The following is a 24,402-nucleotide window of genomic DNA, read 5'->3' as shown; positions in this document are numbered from 1 at the left end:
AACTAACATCCCTGGTGTTGAAAAGTTCTAACAGCAACATCCCTGCCCCTGAACACTTTCACACTAACAACCCTGTCCTTTAGTGCTGAATACTTTCAAACTAACATCTGTGGTGCTAAAAACTTTAACAGAAACATCCCTGACCCTTAATACTTTCAGACTGGCATCCCTGTTCCTGAAAACTTTCACACTAACACCCCTGTCCTTGGTGCTGAACACTTTCACACTAACATACCTGTCCTTGGTGGTGAATACTTTACATACCTGTCCTTGGTGGTGAATACTTTACATACCTGTCCTTGGTGGTGAATACTTTCACACTAACATACCTGTCCTTGGTGGTGAATACTTTCACACGAACATACCTGTCCTTGGTGGTGAATACTTTCACACTAACATACCTGTCCTTGGTGGTGAATACTTTCACACTAACATACCTGTCCTTGGTGGTGAATACTTTCACACTAACATACCTGTCCTTGGTGGTGAATACTTTCACACTAACATACCTGTCCTTGGTGGTGAATACTTTCACACGAACATACCTGTTCTTGGTGGTGAATACTTTCACACTAACATACCTGTCCTTGGTGGTGAATACTTTCACACTAACATACCTGTCCTTGGTGGTGAATACTTTCACACTAACATACCTGTCCTTGGTGGTGAATACTTTCACACTAACATACCTGTCCTTGGTGGTGAATACTTTCACACTAACATACCTGTCCTTGGTGGTGAATACTTTCACACTAACATACCTGTCCTTGGTGGTGAATACTTTCACACTAACATACCTGTCCTTGGTGGTGAATACTTTCACACTAACATACCTGTCCTTGGTGGTGAATACTTTCACACTAACATACCTGTCCTTGGTGGTGAATACTTTCACACTAACATACCTGTCCTTGGTGCTGGACACTTTCAAACTAACATCCATGGTGCTGAAAAGCTCTAACAGCAACATCCCTGTCCCTGAATACTTTCACACTAACAAACCTGTCCTTGGTGGTGAATACTTTCACACTAACATACCTGTCCTTGGTGCTGGACACTTTCAAACTAACATCCATGGTGCTGAAAAGCTCTAACAGCAACATCCCTGCCCCTGAATACTTTCACACTAACATCCCTGCCCTTGGTGCTGAATACTTTCAAACTAAGGTCTCTGGTGCCGAAAATTTCTAACAACAACATCCCTGACCCTGAATACTTTTACACTAACACCCCTGTCCTTGTAGCTAAAAAATTTTACACTGGCATTCCTGTCCCTGAATACTTTCACACTAATATACCTGTCCCTGAATACTTTCGCACTAACATCCCTGTCCTTGGTGCTGAACACTTTCGCACTAACATCCCTGTCCTTGGTGCTGAATACTTTCAAGCTAACGTTTCTGGTGCTGAAAATGTTTAACAGCAACATCCCTGCCCCTGAATACTTTCACACTAATGTTCCTGTCCTTGGTGCTGAACACTTTCACACTGACATCCCTGAATACTTTCACACTGGCATCCCAGTCCTTGGTGCTGAATACTTTCACACTAACATCCCTGGTGCTGAAAAGTTCTAACAGCAACATCCATGCCCCTGAATACTTTCACACTGACATCCCTGTCCTTGGTGCTGAACACTTTCACAGACGTCCCTGTCCTCGGTGCTGAATACTTTCAAACTAACGTTTCTGGTGCTGAAAAATTTTAACAGCAACATCCCTGTCCCTGAACACTTTTACACTAACATCCATGTCCTTGGTGCTGAATACTTTCACACTGACATACCTGTCCTTGGTGCTGAATACTTTCAAACTAACATCTGTGTTGCTTAAAATAAATTTAACAGCAACATCCCTGTCCCTTAATACTTTTACTCTGACATCCCTGTCCTTGGTGCTGAATACTTTCACACTAACATCACTGTTGCTGAAAGTTTTTAACAGCAACATCCCTGATCCAAATACTTCTACATTGACATCCCTGTCCTTGGTGCTGAATACTTTCACACTAACATCCCTGTCCTTGGTGCTGAAGACTTTCACACTAACATCACTGTTGCTGAAAGTTTTTAACAGCAACATCCCTGACCCAAATACTTCTACATTGACATCCCTGTACTTGGTGCTGAATACTTTCACACTGGCATCCTTGACACTTGATACTTTCACACTGACATCCCTGTCCTTGGTGCTGAATACTTTCACACTAACATCCCTGTCCTTGGTGCTGAATACTTTCAAATTAACATCCCTGCTGCTGAAAAGTTCTAACAGCAACATCCCTGCCCCTGAATACTTTTACATTGACATCCCAGTACTTGGTTCTAGACACTTTCACACGAACGCCCCTGTGCTTGGTGCTGAACACTTTCACACTAACATCACTGTCCCTGGTTTTAAATACTTTCAAACTGACACCCCTGACCCTGTATACTTTTGCACAGGCATCCCTGTCCCTGGTGCTGAATATTTTCGTACCAACACCACTTGCTCTTGTGATGAATACCTTTTACATTTGATTTAACAAACCTGTCCCTGGTGCTAAATGCCTGTCCATTAATTTCATTGACACTTCCACTCTTTCTGTACACTGGCCTTCATTCATACGATGCCACTCACTCAATAACACAACACAGTAGTCTCGTTTTGTATCAAAGGAATCTCATATGCCACTTTACATGTACATAGGACAACAAAAAGTTACTTGTTATCATATGATACAACTGCAACAAAGTTGAATACATAAACATTTTTTGAGAAGCAGAAATGAATTGCCTAAGCACTAGTACTATAATCATTACATATCTGGCAAGAAATTACTTAAATTAAAAACGTCCTACACATTCTAGATGTCCCCATGTTGTGTTTGTATGCTACAATGCTACATATACCTGTACTAGAAAATATAGTAACCAGAATCCTGTGATCACATATCCTTATACATATACATTTTCTGTCCTGGACACAACAATATCACTAAACTTAAGAATTCAATTGGTGAATGTAGAATTTTTTGGACTGCAAAATCACTTCTCAAGAGTACACAATCGTGAAAGCACAACAAACAGCTTTTGGTTGATTTTCTACATGTAGGAAAGACTAAAAAAGGTTGCACCAATATTTAACAGCTTCTTTTTCTTCTGGCAGATATATTCAATTTGACATTTTTAAAATTTATCACAAAACCAATATACAGATCTGGTCCTTGAGTAAAATGTTTGTTTTTTCTGAGGACTCTACTGGTTTCCTTTGTAAACAATATATAAGACATAGAATTTGTGAAGCCCAATCATAAATTCCCAATAATCAAATCTCTGACCATAGAGCACCTTACAGGACCAAGGTAACACTTACAAACATACAGGTCACATGATCCTGATTGCCATAGCAACAGTCGGCAACAAAGTTATGCTTAGACCCAAATTGGAAAAAGTTGACGGGTTGTTTTTTGCACTTTCAGGCATAGACCCCCACGTGCCGCCATGGAACACCCTGTGGCTGCCGGGCCCCGGAATCATTTTAACTCGGACTTAAAATAAACATGGGACCCGGCAACAAATAGATGCTGTGAGCTTATTGTTCTAACACTGGGAGTACCCGGCAGTCCATCGGGATAAATCTGTGGCTTCGGGCCACTGGGGGGGGGGACACTGGGGGGTACTACGGCCGGGACTACAACCCCCCTGGGCACCCACACAGTTGGTACCGTAACATTACCTGGACATCTCCGAATGCCCCTGTCACACAGTACAAAAATCAATCAACCAAGGAATAGGCGAGCTTTAAATGACATTTTTGGCTGTAATGTGCCTAGTGTTCTCTCAATCATCATGAAATTTTTAGAGATTGGTCAATGTTTGCAAGTCCCTGAGCCCCAAGGTAGTTTTTTAGGTAAAAAATATGCTCCTGTCTCAGTGGCGTTTGTAAAATTTGGTGACCAACAATTATGGCCGAAGCTTGCTGACTGTGCGACAGGGGCTTAAAAACGTTTGTCTGGAGCACAACTAGATGCAAAAGGTTTCTTAACCCCCTCTCTGCTGATTTCTGCTGCAACAAATACAATGCTAGGTGCATAGACACACCCACAGCAGAGAGAAGGTTAAACTAATTATAACATTCTCTAACTTTATTGTGAACATTCTAAAAACTACATTTTGCACATTCAAATCTTAAGAGATCCCAAAAAGGTTGTAGTGAGTGATATGACTGTACTATATGCTCTAGAGAGAGATATGTGGTTGAAAATAGCCCTGTACAGATAGAATCTCTCGGCTGTCTTGACATAGTCCTTTTAACATTTTGATCCACTGTTGAGTCTATTGTCTTCTATTTGACAACTATACTATCACAAAATGACATGATATTCAATCACTTCCAAAAGATATTCACAAAAATGTAACAATAGTCTTGTTTCATTAAATCTAAATGTTAAAACAGTTTTTTGATACTCCTATTTTGGACATTGCTCAGTTTAAAATAAAATCACAATGTTCACAACAGCAACCTATTGAAAGAATCCACCATTTGCCTGAAATTGTACTTCCCTTTTTTGCTTCATTTACTTCAGCCAAGGGAGTGAATCACATTGTTATTGGACTTCTGTGTGTCTGTATGTCTGCTGTGTTTTAAAGATAGTTTTGCATCATATTTCAAATTATTCAGCAATGAACAACAAATCTCTTTTGAGAAATAACAACAATATCAATCGACTTTCATAAATAAAAACATTAGAGCTAAATGTTTACACTTACAGAGGCGTTTTGAAAAAATAATAAATATAAAGCCTTAATGATCAGATGGAGAACACAATTTTTCAAACCGGTAAGCCAAATAACCACTCCTTTTTTACTTTGTTATTTTTCTTACCTTTCGTCAAAAGGGTTATCTAAAATAACAGAGGATAAGTGTGAATAAAACCAAAATAAAAGAGACTTTTCCAGAAACCTGTTATGATAAAACAAAACTAAATTTCTTCAAATTCTCCTGTACTGTTCTTGTAAACATTTGTATCATACTAAAAACTGCAAAAAAAATAACAAATACAGCACATAAGATGTCTATGTAAAACATTTCTGTCTTTCCTAAAAACAATAACACTGTAACAAATACTGAATACTAAATTCATATCAGAGCAATACCCAAAAAACTAGAATCAACTGTCCTCCTAACTGCTTAATTTCGTAATTGTGTACAAAATTTGAAAATAGAAACACTGCATTATGATTGTCAAAAGAATAACACAGCATACTTTCACATACATACATTTAAATCACTTAGGTGTAAAATATTTTTTTCTTTACAGACATGAAATTTTTGAGAGGACAATATGTTTGATATCTTTATTGGGTAGTACCCTGATTCTAAAATGATAAAAGGTAACAATAACTTGGTTTTCTATAATTTTCATGTGTATCTGGAGTGATAAGAATACACTGACACTAAAAAAAAGCAAGACGAGAAAGCAGTCCTACCATAGATAAATACAGCAACACTCTATGTACAAGCAATTATCGTCCATTTTTTCAACTTTCTTCTACAAATCTCTTGGACAAACTCAGTCAGGAATATCTACATCACACTTTGATAAGGGAAGGAGGGAAGGGGTGCTGTGCCAAGTTGGGCCACAAGGTGGCGCTGATGTATTACTCTTCCAAAGAGTGCTGTTGCTTGAACAGTCGTTAAAAATGCAATGGCGAAAGGACTTTTTCTCAACAGATTACCAACAATGTAGCAGTTCTCCAGGTAAAGAATAGTTTGTATTCTCCAAAAGTGTGATATTGGCAGCTCTTAATTTTGTTTGTTTGGAATCATTTGTTTGTAGTCTAGAATATAGATCAACTGACAAAGGGATTTCTCCCAGAATGTTTGTTTTCACAGGAAATATGTCACATTTCCAGTCAGAAAATATGAGGAAAATATTTCATCAGATATAAATTTGCACCTTTCCACCATTGGTATAAGCTTAATATGTAGGTAAAGAGTTTTGGCAATGCTTGACTGCTGTTGATCTAACATTGAGAAAATGCTCCAATAGGATCATTTCAAAGACGATACTTTTGTTTTTGGCCTAGAATGAACATTGAACGATAAATCCCCCCAAAATCTGAACTCAATAACTGCACCCCTTGCTACCTTCCCTGCCAAAAGCTTTAACCTCTTTTGCATAACTTAATAAGAGAACCCAGAGCTACAGCTCTCCCGCAGGTCATGTGGGCACGGCCAGCACGTCCGTTTTCTTAGCAGCAGCATTCTTGGCGCGGTGCTTTTTGCTCTCCTGGTGCTGTCGGAACTGGGCTTCGGAGTTGAGCGTCAGGTTGCACGCCGCGCAGTAGAACTTCCCCGACGGCGTTATGCAGTTCAGGAGGTCCTTGGGCACCCTGGGGGGCTTGGTCGCTGGGGGAGGGGAGGGGGCTGGGGAGGAGGCCGGCACGAACGTTGGGCCCACGGGGAAGAGTGGAGTTCCTACCCTTCCATCTGTACAACACAAATACAAACAATTTCCAGTTCAGTTTGAGGCAGTTCTTAACGATAAAAAGTAAAAACAAACAGTGCATTGTTTTTCAAACCTATTTGATGACTCACTGATGAAGGTTACCGTAAATCACTTTATCTTCACCGTGGCAAAATTTCACGGTGTAAAGAAAAAGGGACATTTTCACTGAACAGAACAGATGTGTGAAGGAATCATAAATGATTACAGCAGGTTTTTTCACGGTGATGATAAGTTCACGGTACAGAGGTGACCGTGAAAACAGTGAACATAAAGTGACAGTGAAAGAAACGAAAATTACAGTAGAAGTCCAGGGACAATCCTTGTGTGTTACAAAAGGTCTCTAAAAGAGTCAGACATTTCAGACAGCATCAACTGTCCTTCAGACGGCGGAATGATGCTGATGACAGATGAAAGCCAGTGGATGCTGTCTGCAACATCTACCTCTGTTAGAGACTTCATTTGTTAGATATGTTTGATGATTTGTTTGCCCACTTATGAGGCCGTGGGCACACAGCATGAAAATTGATCAACCAAGGCGTCTACAACCTCTAAATTACATTAACAGCAATACACCCAATGTTCTCTTGATCAGCTAACAATTTTTAGGGATTGGCTGATTTTTTAAGCTCCCCAAGCTGTTGGATATGAAAGGATAGATTTTCAGGTGAAAAATATGCATGACCCTCTGTTGATTCTAAAATCAGGCAACCAGTACCGCAACCTTGTGGTGATCAACAAATACGGCCGAACCTCGTTGACTGTGTGACGGGCATTCATGGCTGTCCTTATCGATTAATTTCTTTACACACATACATCTTCCATTATTTTGAACTTTGTGAAGCTCCCTTCTGTAATATGACCATATAGTTAAACAGAAATCATCTCACATCTAGAGGGAGTATAATATCTTATGGAATACAACATCCCTCTTTAAATTCTAGCTACAATGTCTTGTTTGACAGTCGGTGTTTCCGAAAATCTGATTCTCCAGGCATTTTCTCAGTAAACTTCTCAGTAATTTGTTGCCTCGTTAATCTTCCTTGACATGTGGTACAGCTGTTATCTGCAAGATTTACCTGTGCTAAACTTGTAATTCTGCCGTCGTTTCTCACAAATCTAGCCACTCACACATGCATGTACATGTAGCACAGCTATAGCTGACTTACTTGTGTCGGCCCCAGCCCAGCGCCCCCGGAGCGCCTGCGACGTCTGCTTGTCTAGCGTGGCCTTCCGTTGATGCTTCATGCTGGACAAATGGCTTTCCAACTGAGTCTGAGAGTTTAGGTAGATATTGCACGTCTGGCACAAGAACTGCGACTTTTGCCTACACAAGGACACAGAGGGGCAAAGAAAACTTGGATAAAGAAGGTTTACGTGCGTTGGATTCAAGTGCAACATACAGACCAAAAGATTGACTTTGGAACCATTGATGTCAAGCTGCACCGTTCTGGAAAAGGGGTTGCACTCGTCCAACTCAAGTAAATTCTTGTTTATCCAATTTTTCTTTGAGAGGGAAAGACATATAAGATGAAGAATGCTCAAAGACGTAATGTCTGATAGTAAGTACATCCAGCCTAGAACCTTACATCTTGAAGCCCATTTGTATGGTAATGTCAAGAGCTGAGATCAATGTATAAAACAACAGGAATATACATGTAGCCATCTTTTTAAGTCCATCCAAAAATAGCCACTTTTTAAGCCCATCAACATTAGCCATCTTTATAAAGGAAACCCAAGCAATACTAGGGCCCAAAAATCGAATTTCGAAAGTCAATCTACTTAATAGTCATTTCTATACATGATTGCTTCGAACAACACTATCACAATGTATAGCGAAGTCCATCATGCAAAAATATGACGTCATTGTGGTGTGCGAACTCACTGAAAATCGTGGCCGGAGTTTCTGTAGGCTTGCGAAACTAAGGGAATCATCGTACGGCACGGTTTTGCGGGGTTTTGAAATGCTCAAAGTATGAAGTTATTACGCAAATGTGCTGAATAGTGTTAGTAAATGTCACTATACCATAAAGATTTCAGCATTTTTTATAATATTGCTTTGGTTACCTTTAAGTCCATCCAAAATTTCTACTTTTTTTTTTACCAGCAAAAAGCCACTTTCTTTACGTCCATAAAAAAAGCACTTCTTTTAAAGTTCCATTACACAATTCCCACTTATTTTCACCCTCTAAAAGGCACACACGGGATGTTTTCCAACAATCTCTTTTAATCAGCGTGTGCTACTTGCTCTTTCAGATCACAGCTTACCCTCCATTACCATTCAGTGATACAAATAGGACTCCCGTCTGATTTCCACAGTCAGACCATTAGGAGTCTGCCATCCAGAACAGATAGAGGAAGGCTTGAGCCTGGGCTCGAAATACTGGGTGCATGTGCACCTGTGTGCACCCAAAATTGGAGCTGTGCACCTAATTTTTCACTCTGGGTGCACCAGTGCACCTAGATATTTTTGTAAGCTATACACTAGTATACAGATTTATATTCTTGAAATATAAGTATCAGAAAAAGCAATAGAACCTTTAGTAAAAGTTGTACTTTATTTGATGTACATGTATTACTTGTTCAAAATTTTGAAGTTAGCTATAGAATTAAAGATTCGAGTTCTTAAGAGCATAAAACTTTTGTTGACATTCAACGTAATTTTATGGTGCACCCAAAATTCTTTCTGTGCAGCTAATTTTTTTTGATGGGTGCACAAGTGCACCTATTTCCAAAGACTAATTTCGAGCCCTGCTCAAGCTGATATATTGTCTCAGCAGGGGCATCTTGTAATGGGGAGTCTGGACTGGCCATGAAAGCTGATGATAATGGTACGTGACAAAACTACTCTTATCTGTACCGGAGCCATTTACTGTGCAGTACAGGCTATCAGATAAATTGCCCGACAGCGAAATTTCGTGCGGAGCGATGTTTCAGAGGTCAAGGTGGGACTGCCCTTTGCTCTGGGCGTTTCTTGATCAACTTAGATAAACTATGAAAAACGTTTCTTGATCAACTTGCATAAACTGTAAAAAACATTTCTTGATCAACTTGGATAAACTGTAAAAAACGTCTACTACAATGTAGTAGATAAACTGTAAAAACGTAGGTCATCTGAGTTGTATCATATTCTATTTCTTTGTGGAAAGTACATGTGCTTGCAACTAATCTTTTAACATGGTATCTGATACCTAAAATCTCTGTGAAGCAGACAATTGCTGCTAACAAAATCTATCATTGTCCAAAAACTCAGAAATACACAATGTAGAAATGTACATACGGTACTGACCCGAAAGTTTGATTGAGATACTAAAAAAGCTGAAATGTTTGCGGGGATTTAATTTCGTGGTAGGGAGAAAATGGAGTGTTCGCAGTGGTTTTGAGTTCGTGTTTAAAACAATAGTAGCGCTACGGTCACACAATTGAACGGCTTTTTGCGGTGGTTTTAAGTTTGCGGTAAAGAGTTCACCGCAAAAAATTGCGAAAATAAAACCACTGCAAACATCTCTGCATCTACAGTACATCACATAAGTATTATGAATTATGAAAAATTATGATTTTGACGAAGTTGGACATGAGATCTACCTTGTAGTTGCCCCGGCGCCATCTTGTCTGTTCTGGGCGGCCATTAGGGCCTTTAACCGTTTGGCGTGGGGTTTGCCCTGGTAGTGTGACTGCGCGTGGACCGCTGAGTTGAACGTCACCCCACAGATTTTACAGTAGTCGAACCGACTGGGGTCTTCGCTCGCTTCCGCGTCCGCCGCTTCCCCCGCCGATTCCTGGGTCAACACACAAGTTCAACTTATGAAAAATACTTACGGACGACACAAATTTATTATCTCCTGATATAAATTACAAAATGTAACCTCCATTAACATTATTCTGCCGGGTTACATAAATCCGCCACTTTCAAAAAGAGTGGATTTGAGAGATCTCCAGTGCAGCACCCCCCCAGGTATGCACAGTTAAGATATACAAGAGTGCATTATACATGTACTGGGGGACGTTGGGTTGGAGATATGTTTGGACGTATCTTTTCAGGGTGGCGGAATTATGTACCCTGGTGGAATTTTGTTAGTAGATGCTAAATGTAATGTAGTTCAGGCTTGCTAGTAAAACTAAACTAATTATAGTGAAATGTTAGAAAAGTTATTGAAAAGATAAATGCAATGACTCTTTTGTAATGAGCAAATATGTACATTGCATTTATTGTACCACCACCAAACCAACCAATGAAAGGGTAGATTACATATTTTAGGGCTGCACAGTGTTGCTTTCAAATTGATAGAAGTGAACATATTTTTCTGTGCAACAATTTTACTCACAAACTATACCAGATTCTCTGGAGGGAGATTAGAACCCTCTGAACTACAGCTGACAGTTACACAACAAAAAACTGCCATGAGGTTCACCACAAATACTTATTCCTACTTTATTGTTTATCGTTCTGCTTTTGTGTTGAATGATCAGGTCAAATTCAGTCATTGGCTTTTTAAAGTTCTCTTCCATTATCATCAAAGCAAGAACAGTCCAAGAACATTTTCATGAAAAACCCATAGCATTTGATTGATTGATTGATTGATTGATTGATTGAATGATTGATTGATTGATTGATTGATTGATTGATTGATTGATTGATTGATTGATTGATTGATTGATTGATTGATTGATTGATTGATTGATTGAGAAAAAGTTTGCCAAGGAACAAAACTTGAATTAAACCTTTTTCAAGAATTCTGTACAATTTTACTGATTCAAATAGAAACTACTATGAAGTGTGGTTGGCTCTTTCCATAAACTTTGTCATTTACCAGATGAATCTCACAAAACATAATTATTCAAACAGGTTTAGACATGTATTAACTGTCTCAATCTGTTATGAACCTCCAGAAATTGGAAAGAGAATCAAAGCATAATCTTTTAGTATGCATACTTTACAATTACAGTCAACAATTTTGTCATGAAATTTTGATTCAAAATTTTATCCAGTTGCTTGAGTAACTACTAGTATTTTTGGCGTAGTCAACAATTTTGTTTTATTTTCACTGGACTTCAGAAAGGTTTTGGTCCTTTTTCAGTCCACCAGCAAACAGGCAACTCAGTTGCCAATGACTCAAAACATCTGTAGAAAAAATATATCTTTTAGTATGCATACTTTACGATTAAAACAGTCAACAATTTTGTTTTATTTTCACTGGACTTCAGAAAGGTTTTGGTCCTTATTCAGTCCACAAGCAAACAGACAACAACTCAGTTGCCAATACAATGTAACTCAAAACATCTGTTGAAGAAAACTTAACATACTCCATCTTAACCATTTGCGGGAACCTCATGTCAATTTTTTGCAGTGTAAACGAAGGTTGAAATGCTACCTTGTCATGCTCAGGGGTACATGTAGGTGGCGCTACTACTGTTGCAGTCTCACTCGCATCGTCCTGTAGATATGGAAAGGTTTATTGGTGTTTTAGCGATTGAAAATCATAACATACGGGTTCAATATTTGTGTGGTCTTGTATTGGCTAAGTCTGATATAATGTACTTATATAATAATAAAAATAATGGTTTATTGGTCAGAAATTACCCACGCTGAATTGCTGCAGGGTTTACAATCACATAATACACAACAGATACATATTTGCTCCACACTTGCACTATGTGGAACTGTCACAAGGGTCTGGGTGGCTGCCATTTGGCGCCAGCGGGTGACCTCAAGACGACCTTCCCCACCAAAGTCAGGTACCCATTTACACCTGGGCGGAGTGAGGAAAGTCGTGTCAAGTGCCTTTCCCAAGGGCACAACATCAGGGCATAGCAGTGGACCCGGGACCTCTCGGTTCCGGGCAAGACACCCTACCGATTGCACCACACGATGCCACAAAATCTTATCACCATAAGTATCACTAACACAATTGAAGGTAAAAACCTAAGCAGACCTCTGCCATTGACAAAGCTGTGACTTATCTAAATTGTTTCTATAAATAAACTTCATAAACACACAGTTAAATCTTGGCATTGTACATTATATCCATAAAAACGACCATACAAAATATACAGTTTATGTGCAAGAAAATGCTCTGCTTGTCTCCCCCCCAATTATCAATTTAAAAGGCTGCAAACTTGAATTTGCAGTCAGTTCTCTGTGTCTTTGCACAGCAAATAAAAGTTGGTCGTTACCACTAATAGTAGCCAGGAAAAATTGCTCTTGCACCATTTACACGGAGGCTAGGGCAATTAGAAGTTAATGAAAATTTAAGTATCTACGAGTTGCTATCACCAGCCGTAATGAAGTCAAATCCCTTCCATAAAATGCCCCGTCGTTGAGAACTGTCCATTTGTGCTGGCAGTAGCAATTTAAGCGTCCACCATTTTCGGTGATTTGTGGCGGAGGGGCCCGCAAGACTGTTTCATCATTGCGAGTAAATGGTAGAAATGCCGATCTTCCTCTGTTGTCGAGAGAGGCAGATTCTAAACTCCGCATTTATCAATGGTCAATCGTTCTTGATCCCAGTGAGTACTATGGCTGCTTTGGTGCCACTGTTGAATTCAGATTCAGCTTTATTTGGCCACCCCAATTTGATTAGTTGCTTCTTGGATTTTTCAGAAAAAAATCAGAGCAACAGGGAAAAAAAATTAAATTTATGATGATAATAGTTTTTGCAAATAGTCTGGGTGAAGATAAGGGTTTACATAACATAAAGATTAAGAGGATTATTCAAATTTCAGATTTGTATGGCTCATACATGTATATGCAATGCACCCCTTTCTTTGATCTAGTGTGTAATATATGGATTGATATTGAGAAATAGTTTTGATATAACTTATGATCAATGTGACCATACTTTTTAGGTATGTGCAGGCCTTAAATATTATTAATCTATTTTTGTGGCTATTGAATTTTACAACTTGACAAATAGTAAAATCGTGGGTAAAAATTTGTGAATGGGAATAGGGACCCAATCTTTTTTTTTTTTTCAAAATGGGAAAAACAGGACAGGCTATTCCGAGAAGCAACAAAATAAATTGCTGCGGCCTTATCACAAAAATTTAGTACATAAGATAATACCATCATCTAGATGAAAAAGCTGACTGGAAAGAGTATATATAAGCCTGAGCAAGGACATTACTGATGACAGAAGTAATTTTCCTTCATCCGAGATATACCCAATCCATTCATTTTTGCATGTTATGTTACACAGTTCTTAGCCTTGCACATTTCGTCGTCTCTGTTAGTAATTTGTTCCACCTAGATGTGTTTGCCAGCTTAAAAAGACATTTTTCTATGGCACCCTGAATGCACCTAAGTAATTCAGCACAGTGGCATGAGCTCCCAAGTGTAATTCAGTACATAATGGCACATAAATTCAAGTCAGGTAGTTGCTTCATTGTACCGTGATAACTTTTCTAAAACTTGTGTCCACAAAACTTAGTTTTATGATTCCAGCAATCAGACACTGTAGTCTACATGTATGACTAACTTGCAGAAGTAATGCATTCGTCTCACATCTAGAGGGCGTATGGTAGATTATTGAATCTAATATCTCTCTTTAAATTCTTGATTGTCCCATGATAACTTTTCTAAAATTTGCGTCCACAAAACTAAGTTAAATGCCTCCAGCATTCAGACGCCATAGTCTATGACTAACTTGCAGAAGTAATGCATTCGTATCACATCTAGAAGGGGTGTACATCCCTCGGATAGGACGTTAGATGGAGGTTCCGCGTTTGAGGAGAGCCACAACTCGAGCTTGTTAAAGAACCCATCGCACTTATCGAAAAGAGTAGGGGTCCTTCCCGGTGTGAGTGGTTCAAAACCTACAGTCCTATGGTCGCACATGGGGCAATTGTCGTATTGAGGTCACCTGAGTAAGCGCCGAATGGCAGCCGCTCCAGACCCTTGCGATTCAGCCCCACCAATTGTGCTCTCCTCGCAATTCAGCCCCTGGCTGCAAAGAGAGAGTAGTCGACCTGCCCAATAATAATAAGGTAGATTATGGAATCCAACATCTCTCTCTAAATTCTTCATTGTACCATCATAACTTTTCTATTGTACCATCATAACTTTTCTAAAACTTGTGTCCACAAAACTCAAAGTCTCATTTGACAGTCAGTGTTTCCGAAAATCTAATTCTGCAGGCATTTTTCCAGTAAACTTCCGCTTAATTTGTTGCCTCGTTCATCTTCCCTGACATGCGGTACGGCTATTATCGGCTAGATTTACCTGTGCTAAACTTGTAATTCTGGCGTCGTCTCCCGCAATAACTCTGTGATACAGAGCGAACATAAACGCTGCCGTGCACTGCATAAATTCTGTTCAACTTGTACATTCATCATTTGAAGCTGAGGTCCTTCATACAAAATATCAAACAGACAGATTTGATGAAAACGTAATTGGCTCTGCGTTTGTTAGAGGAATCCAGAAAAAACGCCCCAAGCTTTTCTGGAGCATCTAAAACAACAATCCATCGATATATCATTAGATCTCTTAATTAGAGTGAATACCTAGGCCTGCTGACAAGGATAAAACGCCACATCAAAAATTCTAGTTTGAGTGGTAGATGTATGAGGTTTTCAAGCGAAACTGAAAGGTTTTAAAAGCAGACCTATTTGTCACAAGTACATCTTGGAAAAGTGTGATATTTGTCACCCTTAGGCCACACCAATCTAATTTCTTGGTTAACGGAATTTTAAAAAAAAATGCTAGATTGGAAAATCAACAGGAAAACAGAATATCAGAGGAAAGTTTGTAATTTGGTGCACACAGTTTCAGGGATTGAACAGGGTCATGACGTCAGGTGCAAGTTTTCACCCCAGCTTTCTGTTTTAATGATGTCCTCGTGCTAAAAATTTGTTGAATCCGGTAACGAAGAAATGAAATTGGTGTGGCCTTACAGTTGTCATCAGGGACAAAATAGAATGTGGGGCATTAGGGACATAAATCAATCGAAGAGACATATTGAGAGCTCAGAGCTAAACGTGTACAAATTTGCCTATCATTTAGACAGTATGTACAGAAATACCGCTGTCTTCACTTGCAAGCATGGTCAACTTAAGTAGCTTCAATGTTTGACACACACTACCTTGTTACTTATTTTTTTAACATGAATATGAAGTGTCAAAAGAAATGAATTCTCTGACATAAGTGCAAGAAGGTGGATTCTTCCCTAAACTCCTTTTTGAAAATTAAAACTCAGTTTCAAAGGGGTTCCTAATATGGATGTGAATTCCTAAGGAACACATAAATCTGATAAGGAAAAGCCTTTGAAGATGGCCTTTGCCTGAGTGTGTAGATAGTGGTACAAATTAGGTGGGCAGGAAAGTGGTGCCCCAGGCAGTATGAACCATGCACTATGAGTCGTGGCCCAAGATCTAGATGCAGAAGTTAGTAAAGTCCACATGAACTACAGTTACTGTAATTCTTGTTTCTTTCACTGTAACTTTATGTTCACTGTTTTCACGTCACCTCTGTACCGTGAACTTATCATCACTGTGAAAAAAACTGTTGTATTTATTCATGATTCCTTCACACATCCGTTCTGTAAATCACTTGGCGCCACGGTAAAGTTAGAGTTCAGTGAAAATGTCCATTTTCCTTACACCGTGAAATTTTGCTACCGTTACGATAAAGTGAATTACAGTTAGTCTTTCCCAATCTTCCCATAAAACGTGAAAAACTCCTAATTGATTTGGCGACTCCAGGAAGATTAGTGAAGTACGTATCATGTACTCACTAATGGATATCCTTCACAAAAACAATAAACAAATCTGACCCATATCTATCCCTAGAGGAAATAATCCAAAAGAAAATGATAGAATATAAGTCCTTCTTACAGAGATGATTTTACCATGAGTCACTCTAAAAAGATGCTTTTGATACATTGGCTAAGGCTCCCATTAAATGACTAATGAAAAGAGAGGAAACATGATAAAGTCAAGGCGCAGTTAAATGAGAAACTTTGTACAAGCCAAGACAAATAAGTTACAAGCTAATGTCTTGGGATCGTAAAATCTATTTTGAAGTCTTATCAAAGACCCTATCAAGGGGAGACAGAATGGTCCAATAACCTTATACTGTAAATGCAGAAATGTTAGCAGTGGTTTTATGCTCGCGTTTTTTGCGGCGACCCTTTCACTGCGAACTTAAAATCACTACGAAAATTTTTGTACAATACTGTATAGCAGTATGTGACTATAGCACTGCTGCAAATTAAAAACCATAGCGAACTCTTTACTTTCCCCTGAGCACGAAATAAAAACCATGCAAATTTAAATGCATTTACAGTACTGCGTTTTCATCCTGATATAGCAGTTCCATTCGCTAATGGAGGGAAAGTCATTTGAGTCTAAAATGTGGTGACAATTTGCAAAGCCTCGGCGGCTTGGCTAATTACAAGACAAATTTAAGGAGTCACCCCAGTCCTGGGGATCCTGTTGTCACAGTGACAGTATATGGGTGGACATGACAGTTTTAACAGTTGGTATCAAAATGTGTCACATACATGCCAGACGCAGTTAACGTAGCCCTCATTAGTATAAATAAGGCCATGTTGATTTGATTATGTGGATGACATCAATTCTAATCTGTTTCCAACAAAAGAAAGTTTTTGGTCATACTGTAAATAGTAAAAATCAGCCGCAAAATAAGAAAATTTTGTTGTGAATTGCAAAAAAATATTTTGGAAAACGGATAGTATGTCGAAGAATGCCAAAGTCAATTCTGAAAACAAAGAAGTTTTGAAAGAGCAAAATGAAGAATCTATACTTCGGTATACCATACTCAGTGTGTTTAGTTTTTTTCATCCTTTACTATACTAATGACTGTACTAATGTCGTAGAATGCCAAAGTCAACTCCAAAGTCAAAGAAAGAACAAAAATGAAGAATCTATTATTTAGTATACCATGCTCTGTGTGTTAAGTTTTGTTTATCCTTCCTGACCACGTAGATTTCATAGTGAAGGCAACTTTTCTTTTGCCAAACTTTTTTTATTAGCACGCTCGCATCAGTTTTGGGGTTCCCAGAGGATGTCATCTATATAATCAAATCAATATGGCCCAACTACTGCCAGCTTTGTCAGTAATGAACTCTATCTATTTTCAGACATCATAAGTTGATGTCCCATGGATGGATCTCCAAGATGAGTGTTTTCCCATTAAGTCCTCTGCGCTGATAATTTGTGTCACAGTAAGGCTTAGGGAGTAAGGAGAAATCTAATCACACACAATAGATCAGACAAACCTTCGCAATTCCAGAGAAAATTGCATCTTATCCCGTTTTACTAGGGACCACCCAACGTATGATTCCTAGAAGTTGGGACATCAAACAATATTTGGGGCACTAATTTTTTGGTCACTTTTCCCTTAGGTGTTCGTAAGGCCACACCAATTCAATTTCTGGGTTAACAGATTTTTTTTTTTAATTTCAGGAAAAAAAGTTATGAAAACAGAAGGCTGGGGTGAAAATTTGCACCTGACCCTGTTCACTCCCTGAAATTGTGTGCACCAAAGTACAAACTTTCCTCTGAGATCCTGTTTTCATGTTGATTTTCCAACCTAGCAGTTTTTATAAATCCTGTTAACCAAGAAATTAAATTGGTGTGGCCTAATTTCTTGGTTAACAGAATTTTTAAAAAAATGCTAGATTCGAAAATCAACAGGAAAACAGAATCTCAGAGGAAAGTTTGTACTTTGGTGCACACAATGTCAGGGAGTGAACAGGGTCAGGTGCAAGTTTTCACCCCAGCCTTCTGTTTTCATAATATTTTTGTGCTAAAATCAAAAAAATCTGTTAACCAAGAAATTAAATTGGTGTGGCCTTAGGAACTATAGTTACTATTATATAGTTCCTAAGGCCACACCAATTTAATTTCTTGGTTAACAGATTTTTTTTTACTGTACCATTTTCTTTATTCTTTACCATATTGTTTATTCCAGTGATGTCTCTCTGTCCTTTTGCGCACATACCTTAAACGTCGTGAGCTGTCTAGTTGTCTATTTTCGAGGCCATCACCCCTAAGCTCCATAAATCAGTGCAGTTCAAACCTTCAGGCCATGACAGATTTTCTGGCACAGCCACTGACTACCTGCCATGTAAGGAAGTTGGATTCCCCCACAAGCAATTTCACACATGTTAAACAACATAACCCTGATACCAGGCTGGAGTACTGAGTTCCTCACATGGGGCAAAAGTTCAGTCTCCTGCTAAATAGTAGCTCCTGGGATGGTCTATGAAATTTCCCCAAGGGGTGTTCTGAAACCTTGACTTTTACCAAAACAAGTTGAATAGGGGCCCAAACCTACACCACTTTTTCCTGACATAAAAAGCTACATTGTATCTACCACCAAAAAATCAAGTCCATAGGAGTACAGGACAAAAGATACAAAAACAGGAAGACTTAATTTTGCTGCAGTACCAAGAAAAGCCCAAGTAGGCCAATAATCGACCTTGAACTTTAAAGCTTTGCCATCTCAAGATCTACTGACATACCAAATATCATCTGACTATCACATACAATCCATTCAGAGGTTCTCAGACGAGTACATTTGTATACTGACCACAAACATGAGACAACACAAACAGTCAGACACATCGAAAACGATACCTCTATTTTCACGGAGGTAACAAGACAGAGGAAGGGTATACTTACTATATGTATTATATATATATATTATATAACAAAAGGAGAAAAGGCTATTGACATTGACTTTGAATTCCAACAAAACAAAAACTATTAAAAATAAACAAAGGAAAAATCCTTAAATACTGTAAAATGATGTTTATTAAAGTTTAATGCTCATGGTTTTCGTTGTGAAGTCTTGACCACAAACTTAAAACTGTCTTACATCTTTTGCCCTTAACCCCATTACTGTAAATGCATTTAAGTTCACATGTTTTTTATTTCGCGCTATGGGGAAATGGAGTGTTTGTGGTGTTTTTAATTTCGCGGCAGTGTTTTAGTCACATACTGCTACAGTATTGGACAAAAATGTTTGCGGTGGTTTTAAGTCTGAGTTGGAAACGGTCGCCGTGAAAACTGCGAACATAAAACCACCGCAACTATTTCTGCATTTACAGTATTTTAACTGTGATCTTAAAACTAATACGAAAATAAATTTTTTCCCTACCACCAAATTAAATCCTTGCAATTTACTGTACAACGTAGTATATGTACTAGCTACAGCTTCCCTGGTAATAAAATGCTACAAGCCTAGCATTTATCACCTCTGGCGTTTACAGCCTCAGCTAGGGAAGGTTATACAGGTATAGTACTTTATCTTATGGAGTTCTCATAATCTCCACACACATGACCTGTGAGGGATGGGGGTAATCTCCCCCATTTTCTCACGCCTCTGGGAGGAGAGCGATGATAAAGCGAGGCAAATAACGTTCTCTGCCTGTGGCTTTACAGGGTTTGCGATGCGGGAGATCATTTTCGGCCACACCGAACATTTACGAGGCACGCAGTTATTGTGATGTTTGAAGTGGAAGAGGAAGTGTAACCGTTTTAGACATTGTGTTTCTATGTGTGAGCACAATTCCTACATCCCACCAAGCCAACCTTTTGTCATTAGAGTGTGCTGTGACTCACAGTATTTCTCTTTCACATATTTTCTGGGGTCAATATACATAATTATGCGGAATGCCCTCAGCAAAATTGCTTCACAAAATAATAATTTCCATATGAATCACACATTTGTTTGCTTGTTTGTTTGTTTGTTTGTTTGTATTGCATACCTGGCAAACCACCTCACACCAGGCTTGTACTGAACAGTATAAGCTGCATATCTGGACAGATTCATTTGATCCACTCACACCGGAATGGGCCCTTACTCTTATTGATAAGTGCCTTGGGATCTTTTAATGTGCTCCAGGTGTGGATCTCCTGAAAAACGGGACCTGCATTTAAAGTCCTATCCGAGATTTTATAATATGTTATAATATGTGTTTTACATGCCATTATTGGGCGCGTTCATAATGAAGCTACATGTATAGGAAATGCACCAAGGTCATTCATTCTATGTTGAGATCATTAAAAAAAATTGCCAACATTTTCACTGCATACAATCTCTGTTTATGGCAATTACAAACTGCACTTAGGTACACCCTACAAAAGGCACTTTCTAGCTATAAAGCGCACGACCGCATCACCTGAAATGCAGGGTTGTGCACGTCCGATCTTGCGCACGGGTACCGAATTTGCCTGCTAATTTCTTCAGTTACAAACAAGCTTTCATCAGTTTATTTGATGCTCGAGATCAGCTGGGCTGGCTAAAAGGGAATTTCCCACCGATATAAACACACGTTCATGCAGCCGTTTATTTTTTGGGGTACGGACTCTTTTAGGGTACCCACTCGGAGTAATATAGGAATGAGACCTTAATTGTTACAAATGTAAGTCCCCCTCTTACCATTCTTTAAAGTTCTAAGGTAAAGTTCTTCCTAGATAAAACACTCACCTGTGATACCTGCATCTGTGACAACTGCGTCTTACTAAGGTACTGTCGTACTTTCTTGGCGTGGTTCTTGCCGTTGTAGTGCGACCGCGCCTGCGGAGGGGAGTTCAGGCTCACGTTGCACACCTTGCAGTACAGCGGCTGGAGCATGCTGGGAGGGATGCCGTCGTTCGGATCATCCTCTGCTTTCCTTTTAACCCCCTGCTGGGCTCCTAAATGGAACAGTCCATAAAAATAATGAGGTTATACGATTTTCATTGCATACACATTTAGTTTGTTTGTTTGTTTGTTTGTATATTTGCATACCCAGTAAAACGCCTCAAGGCGTAACACATCAGGTTTATACTGAACAGTACAAGCTGCATATCCAGACAGATTTATATGATCCCCTCACATGCACCGGGAAGGACCCCTACTCATTTTCGATAAGTGTGGTGGGTTCTTTTACGTGCTCAAAGTGTGGCTCTTCTCAAACATGGGACCTCCATTTAACGTCCTATCCCAGGGACGTCCCTAACCGAAGCTAGGTACTCAATTTTTACTTGAGTGAAGTGAAGAAAGTGGTATTAAGTGTCTTTCCCAAGGGCACAACGTCAACGGGACAAATCAGGAAACCCCGGATTCGAACCCGATACCTCTGGGTTCTGGGGCCAAATACCCTGCCACTGCGCCACCGTCGGCGCCACATTAAATGTATATATCAGTAAGCTCTTTCAAGCAAAGTACATTCTGTGATAGTTGAACAATATCAAAAAGCCTTAAGCTTAGCTGTCTATCAGACGAGTGTTTTGACTAATGGAAAAGTTTCTTGGATGCTCCCAAGTGTACTGTGCCTCTGCGTTCATAGAGTTCCTCGTTCCGATAGTCAAGTTCACGAGAGTCTAAAAGTAGTAATAAAAATCAACCCTCGGGTTCAATACTATCAGTGTCTAGAGCAACCTCGAGCTAAAACTGTCTGTTTGCAAGTTCTCTCCGTAGTTTATTTTTCATTTAAGAATAGAAAGATACACAGGAAATGTTGTGATCTTTAGGTCAGGTTCATTTCCGACCTCTGAATCTGAAGCATCTCGAGGCAAAGTATCACATCCTTGAACTGGGAGGTTGTCAAAATTCTGGAAAGGATATTCACCCTTTAGTTCAAGGCAGGATAAATGCAATAATTATTGTTGTATTCTAATGTACATTGTAATGACTTTTTGTTCCATTTATTGTGGGTCATCTTTATTTTGTATGTTCGTCTGTACTTTTGTTGGTCAGCCGTTACCAGCGAGAGCTGCCTTTGCTGACCCAATGTTATAGATTGTTTCATTCTCAATAAGATACAAAATTATGGATGAATTTTTTCATAGTAAACATTATTGCAAATTCGTGGCCATAGGCTAATTAAAAGTAAACAAAAACAGACAATGAGACCGGCAGTGAAAATCAAACTATGTTGCTAGTAAATATATCTAAGGTTCTACATTGTATATCTTTAACCCTAGTCCTGCTGAGCCCGACAATTGTCGGTTTGCACATGCTTGTTCTGTATGCTAGCCCTGACAGTTGTCGGGTTGAGGGTATTTCTAGAATGCGTATGTCGCACCCGCACAGATGTTGTAAAGCGAAGTAACTAAAAATGAGCAATATCAAACTAGTACCCTTTGTTTCAAAGGTGTCTGGGCACTTCAGCAGTGGGGGTATATTTTTGCTCTGGAAATCCAGCAGGACAAGGGTTTTGATACCAAAAGACTCAACATTTGCATACGACATAAACATTACTTTTTTGCTTGTTTTTTAGACGCCTCCAAGGCTTTTGATAGGGTAAACCATTGGACCCTATTTAAAAAACTCCTTGACAGAAAGGTCCCGGTGTATTTGGTGAGGTTTCTGGTTTATTGATACCAGAACCAAACAATGTGTATTAGATGGAACAATGTTTTGTCTCCCTGCTTTTATGTATCAAATGGGGTAAGGCAAGGGAGTCTGCTATCCCCGCTACTATTCAATGCATATATAGATGATTTAAGCTCGAGACTCAGTTGTACTAAAGTAGGTTGCTATATAGGAGGCTGCCTTGTGAACCATCTTTTTTACGCTGACGACATGTGTTTGTTATGTCCTAGCCTTAAGTCTCTGCAAAAACTTGTAAGTACTTGTGAGGACTTTGGTTTAGAAAATGATGTATTATTCAATGTAAACAAGATATGCTGCATGTACTTCCCGAGTGCTAGTTTGCCACTTTTACATCCGCTCCCGTCGATCAAACTGTATGGAGAGTGTCTGAGATTTGTGACATCATTTGTATATCTTGGAATTGCTATTAATGACAGACTGAGTGATGATGACTGTATCCTTGCCCAACTAAGGGGCCTGTATTGTCGAGCAAATACTATAATTCGAAAATTTTGCCTTTGTTCACCTACTATTAAGAAAACACTATTCGCGTCTCACTGCTCCCAACTCTTTGGGGCGCAGTTATGGAATTCTTTTCGCTCGAGTGTTCTGTCGAAATGTCGAATTGCCTACAACAATTGTTTCCGTATAATTATGAGTTTCCCAAGATCTTGCAGCGCAAGTGAAATGTTCGTGTGTAATCATACCGATACCTTCGACGCCAGATGGCGTAAACAGTGCCACTCCTTTGTACATAGGATTTTCAATTCTAGTAATGCCATTATACAGTCCGTACTTAGGTCCGACTCTTTTTACAAGAACTCATTTTTCACCAACCTATGGAGCCGCCTCTACACATAGCCATAATATTGTTAGTTTGTCTCAAAATGTTGTATATAATCTTTGTTTTTCATGTTTGTCCCTATGTCATATGGGCCAGTGAGAGCCTGAAATAAAGAAATAATGATAAAATAATAATTAATGTTTGGTCTCTGCAATGATGTCATAATCAGCCTCAAAGGAGCACAAATAAAAGTGCTGTGAAGTGGTTTAATCAATAGATACTGACAGAAAAGGGACTCTAGGGAACTCAGTACTTTGATAGAAGGGAAAAAATAAAGTACTATAATGTTATGGATCAAAGCTTTTAACATTTTATCTTTTGTAGAGATGTAGGCTTAGATATAACTGTATGATGACAATTTGCATTTAAATAACAATGTGTTTATATACTAAGTTATCTGATCAGATTTTTTCCAGAAGGTCCTTGGGGGGCTGTTTCTATGGCATGATTTTTATATCAATTTAGTAATTTCATATAACACATGGAAATGGGGATCATAAAACATGTCAATACAGAAAATTTTAAGTGTGTCATAATTGTGGAAGGTAACATATCAGAGGATGCTGAAAATTTCATCTACATTTAAAGAAACAGAATGACTTAACCAATGATTGACTATACAAATGTACATTGAATTTTGCATAATTATGGCCTTACTGGAGAGATTAGGGTGACATTTTATCCAAGGCAAATCTACTATAATAATTACAACAACCCTACACTACACTACATCCTCAATCTCCAA

General features: G+C 38.9%; 1 protein-coding gene across 1 annotated transcript in view; it reads right to left on the bottom strand.

Moving 5' to 3' along the window:
* Nucleotides 1-6,102: 6,102 nt before the first annotated feature.
* Nucleotides 6,103-24,402, bottom strand: part of LOC136442993 (zinc finger matrin-type protein 3-like) — a 61,214-nt gene continuing 42,914 nt past the window's right edge. Inside the window, exons 2-6 of the mRNA XM_066440036.1 lie at nucleotides 20,942-21,150; nucleotides 11,862-11,924; nucleotides 10,075-10,268; nucleotides 7,659-7,816; nucleotides 6,103-6,473 (exon numbers count right to left, since the gene is read on the bottom strand). Of these exons, the coding sequence (XP_066296133.1) occupies nucleotides 6,205-6,473; nucleotides 7,659-7,816; nucleotides 10,075-10,268; nucleotides 11,862-11,924; nucleotides 20,942-21,150 (893 nt within the window). The 3' untranslated portion in view covers nucleotides 6,103-6,204. The remainder of the gene's footprint in view (nucleotides 6,474-7,658; nucleotides 7,817-10,074; nucleotides 10,269-11,861; nucleotides 11,925-20,941; nucleotides 21,151-24,402) is intronic.

The sequence above is a fragment of the Branchiostoma lanceolatum genome, chromosome 10 (genome assembly GCF_035083965.1).
Source record: "Branchiostoma lanceolatum isolate klBraLanc5 chromosome 10, klBraLanc5.hap2, whole genome shotgun sequence".
NCBI classification, from domain to species: Eukaryota; Metazoa; Chordata; class Leptocardii; order Amphioxiformes; family Branchiostomatidae; genus Branchiostoma; species Branchiostoma lanceolatum.
The sequence above is the reverse complement of the archived record's forward strand: the minus strand, read 5'-3'. Positions and strand labels throughout refer to the sequence as shown.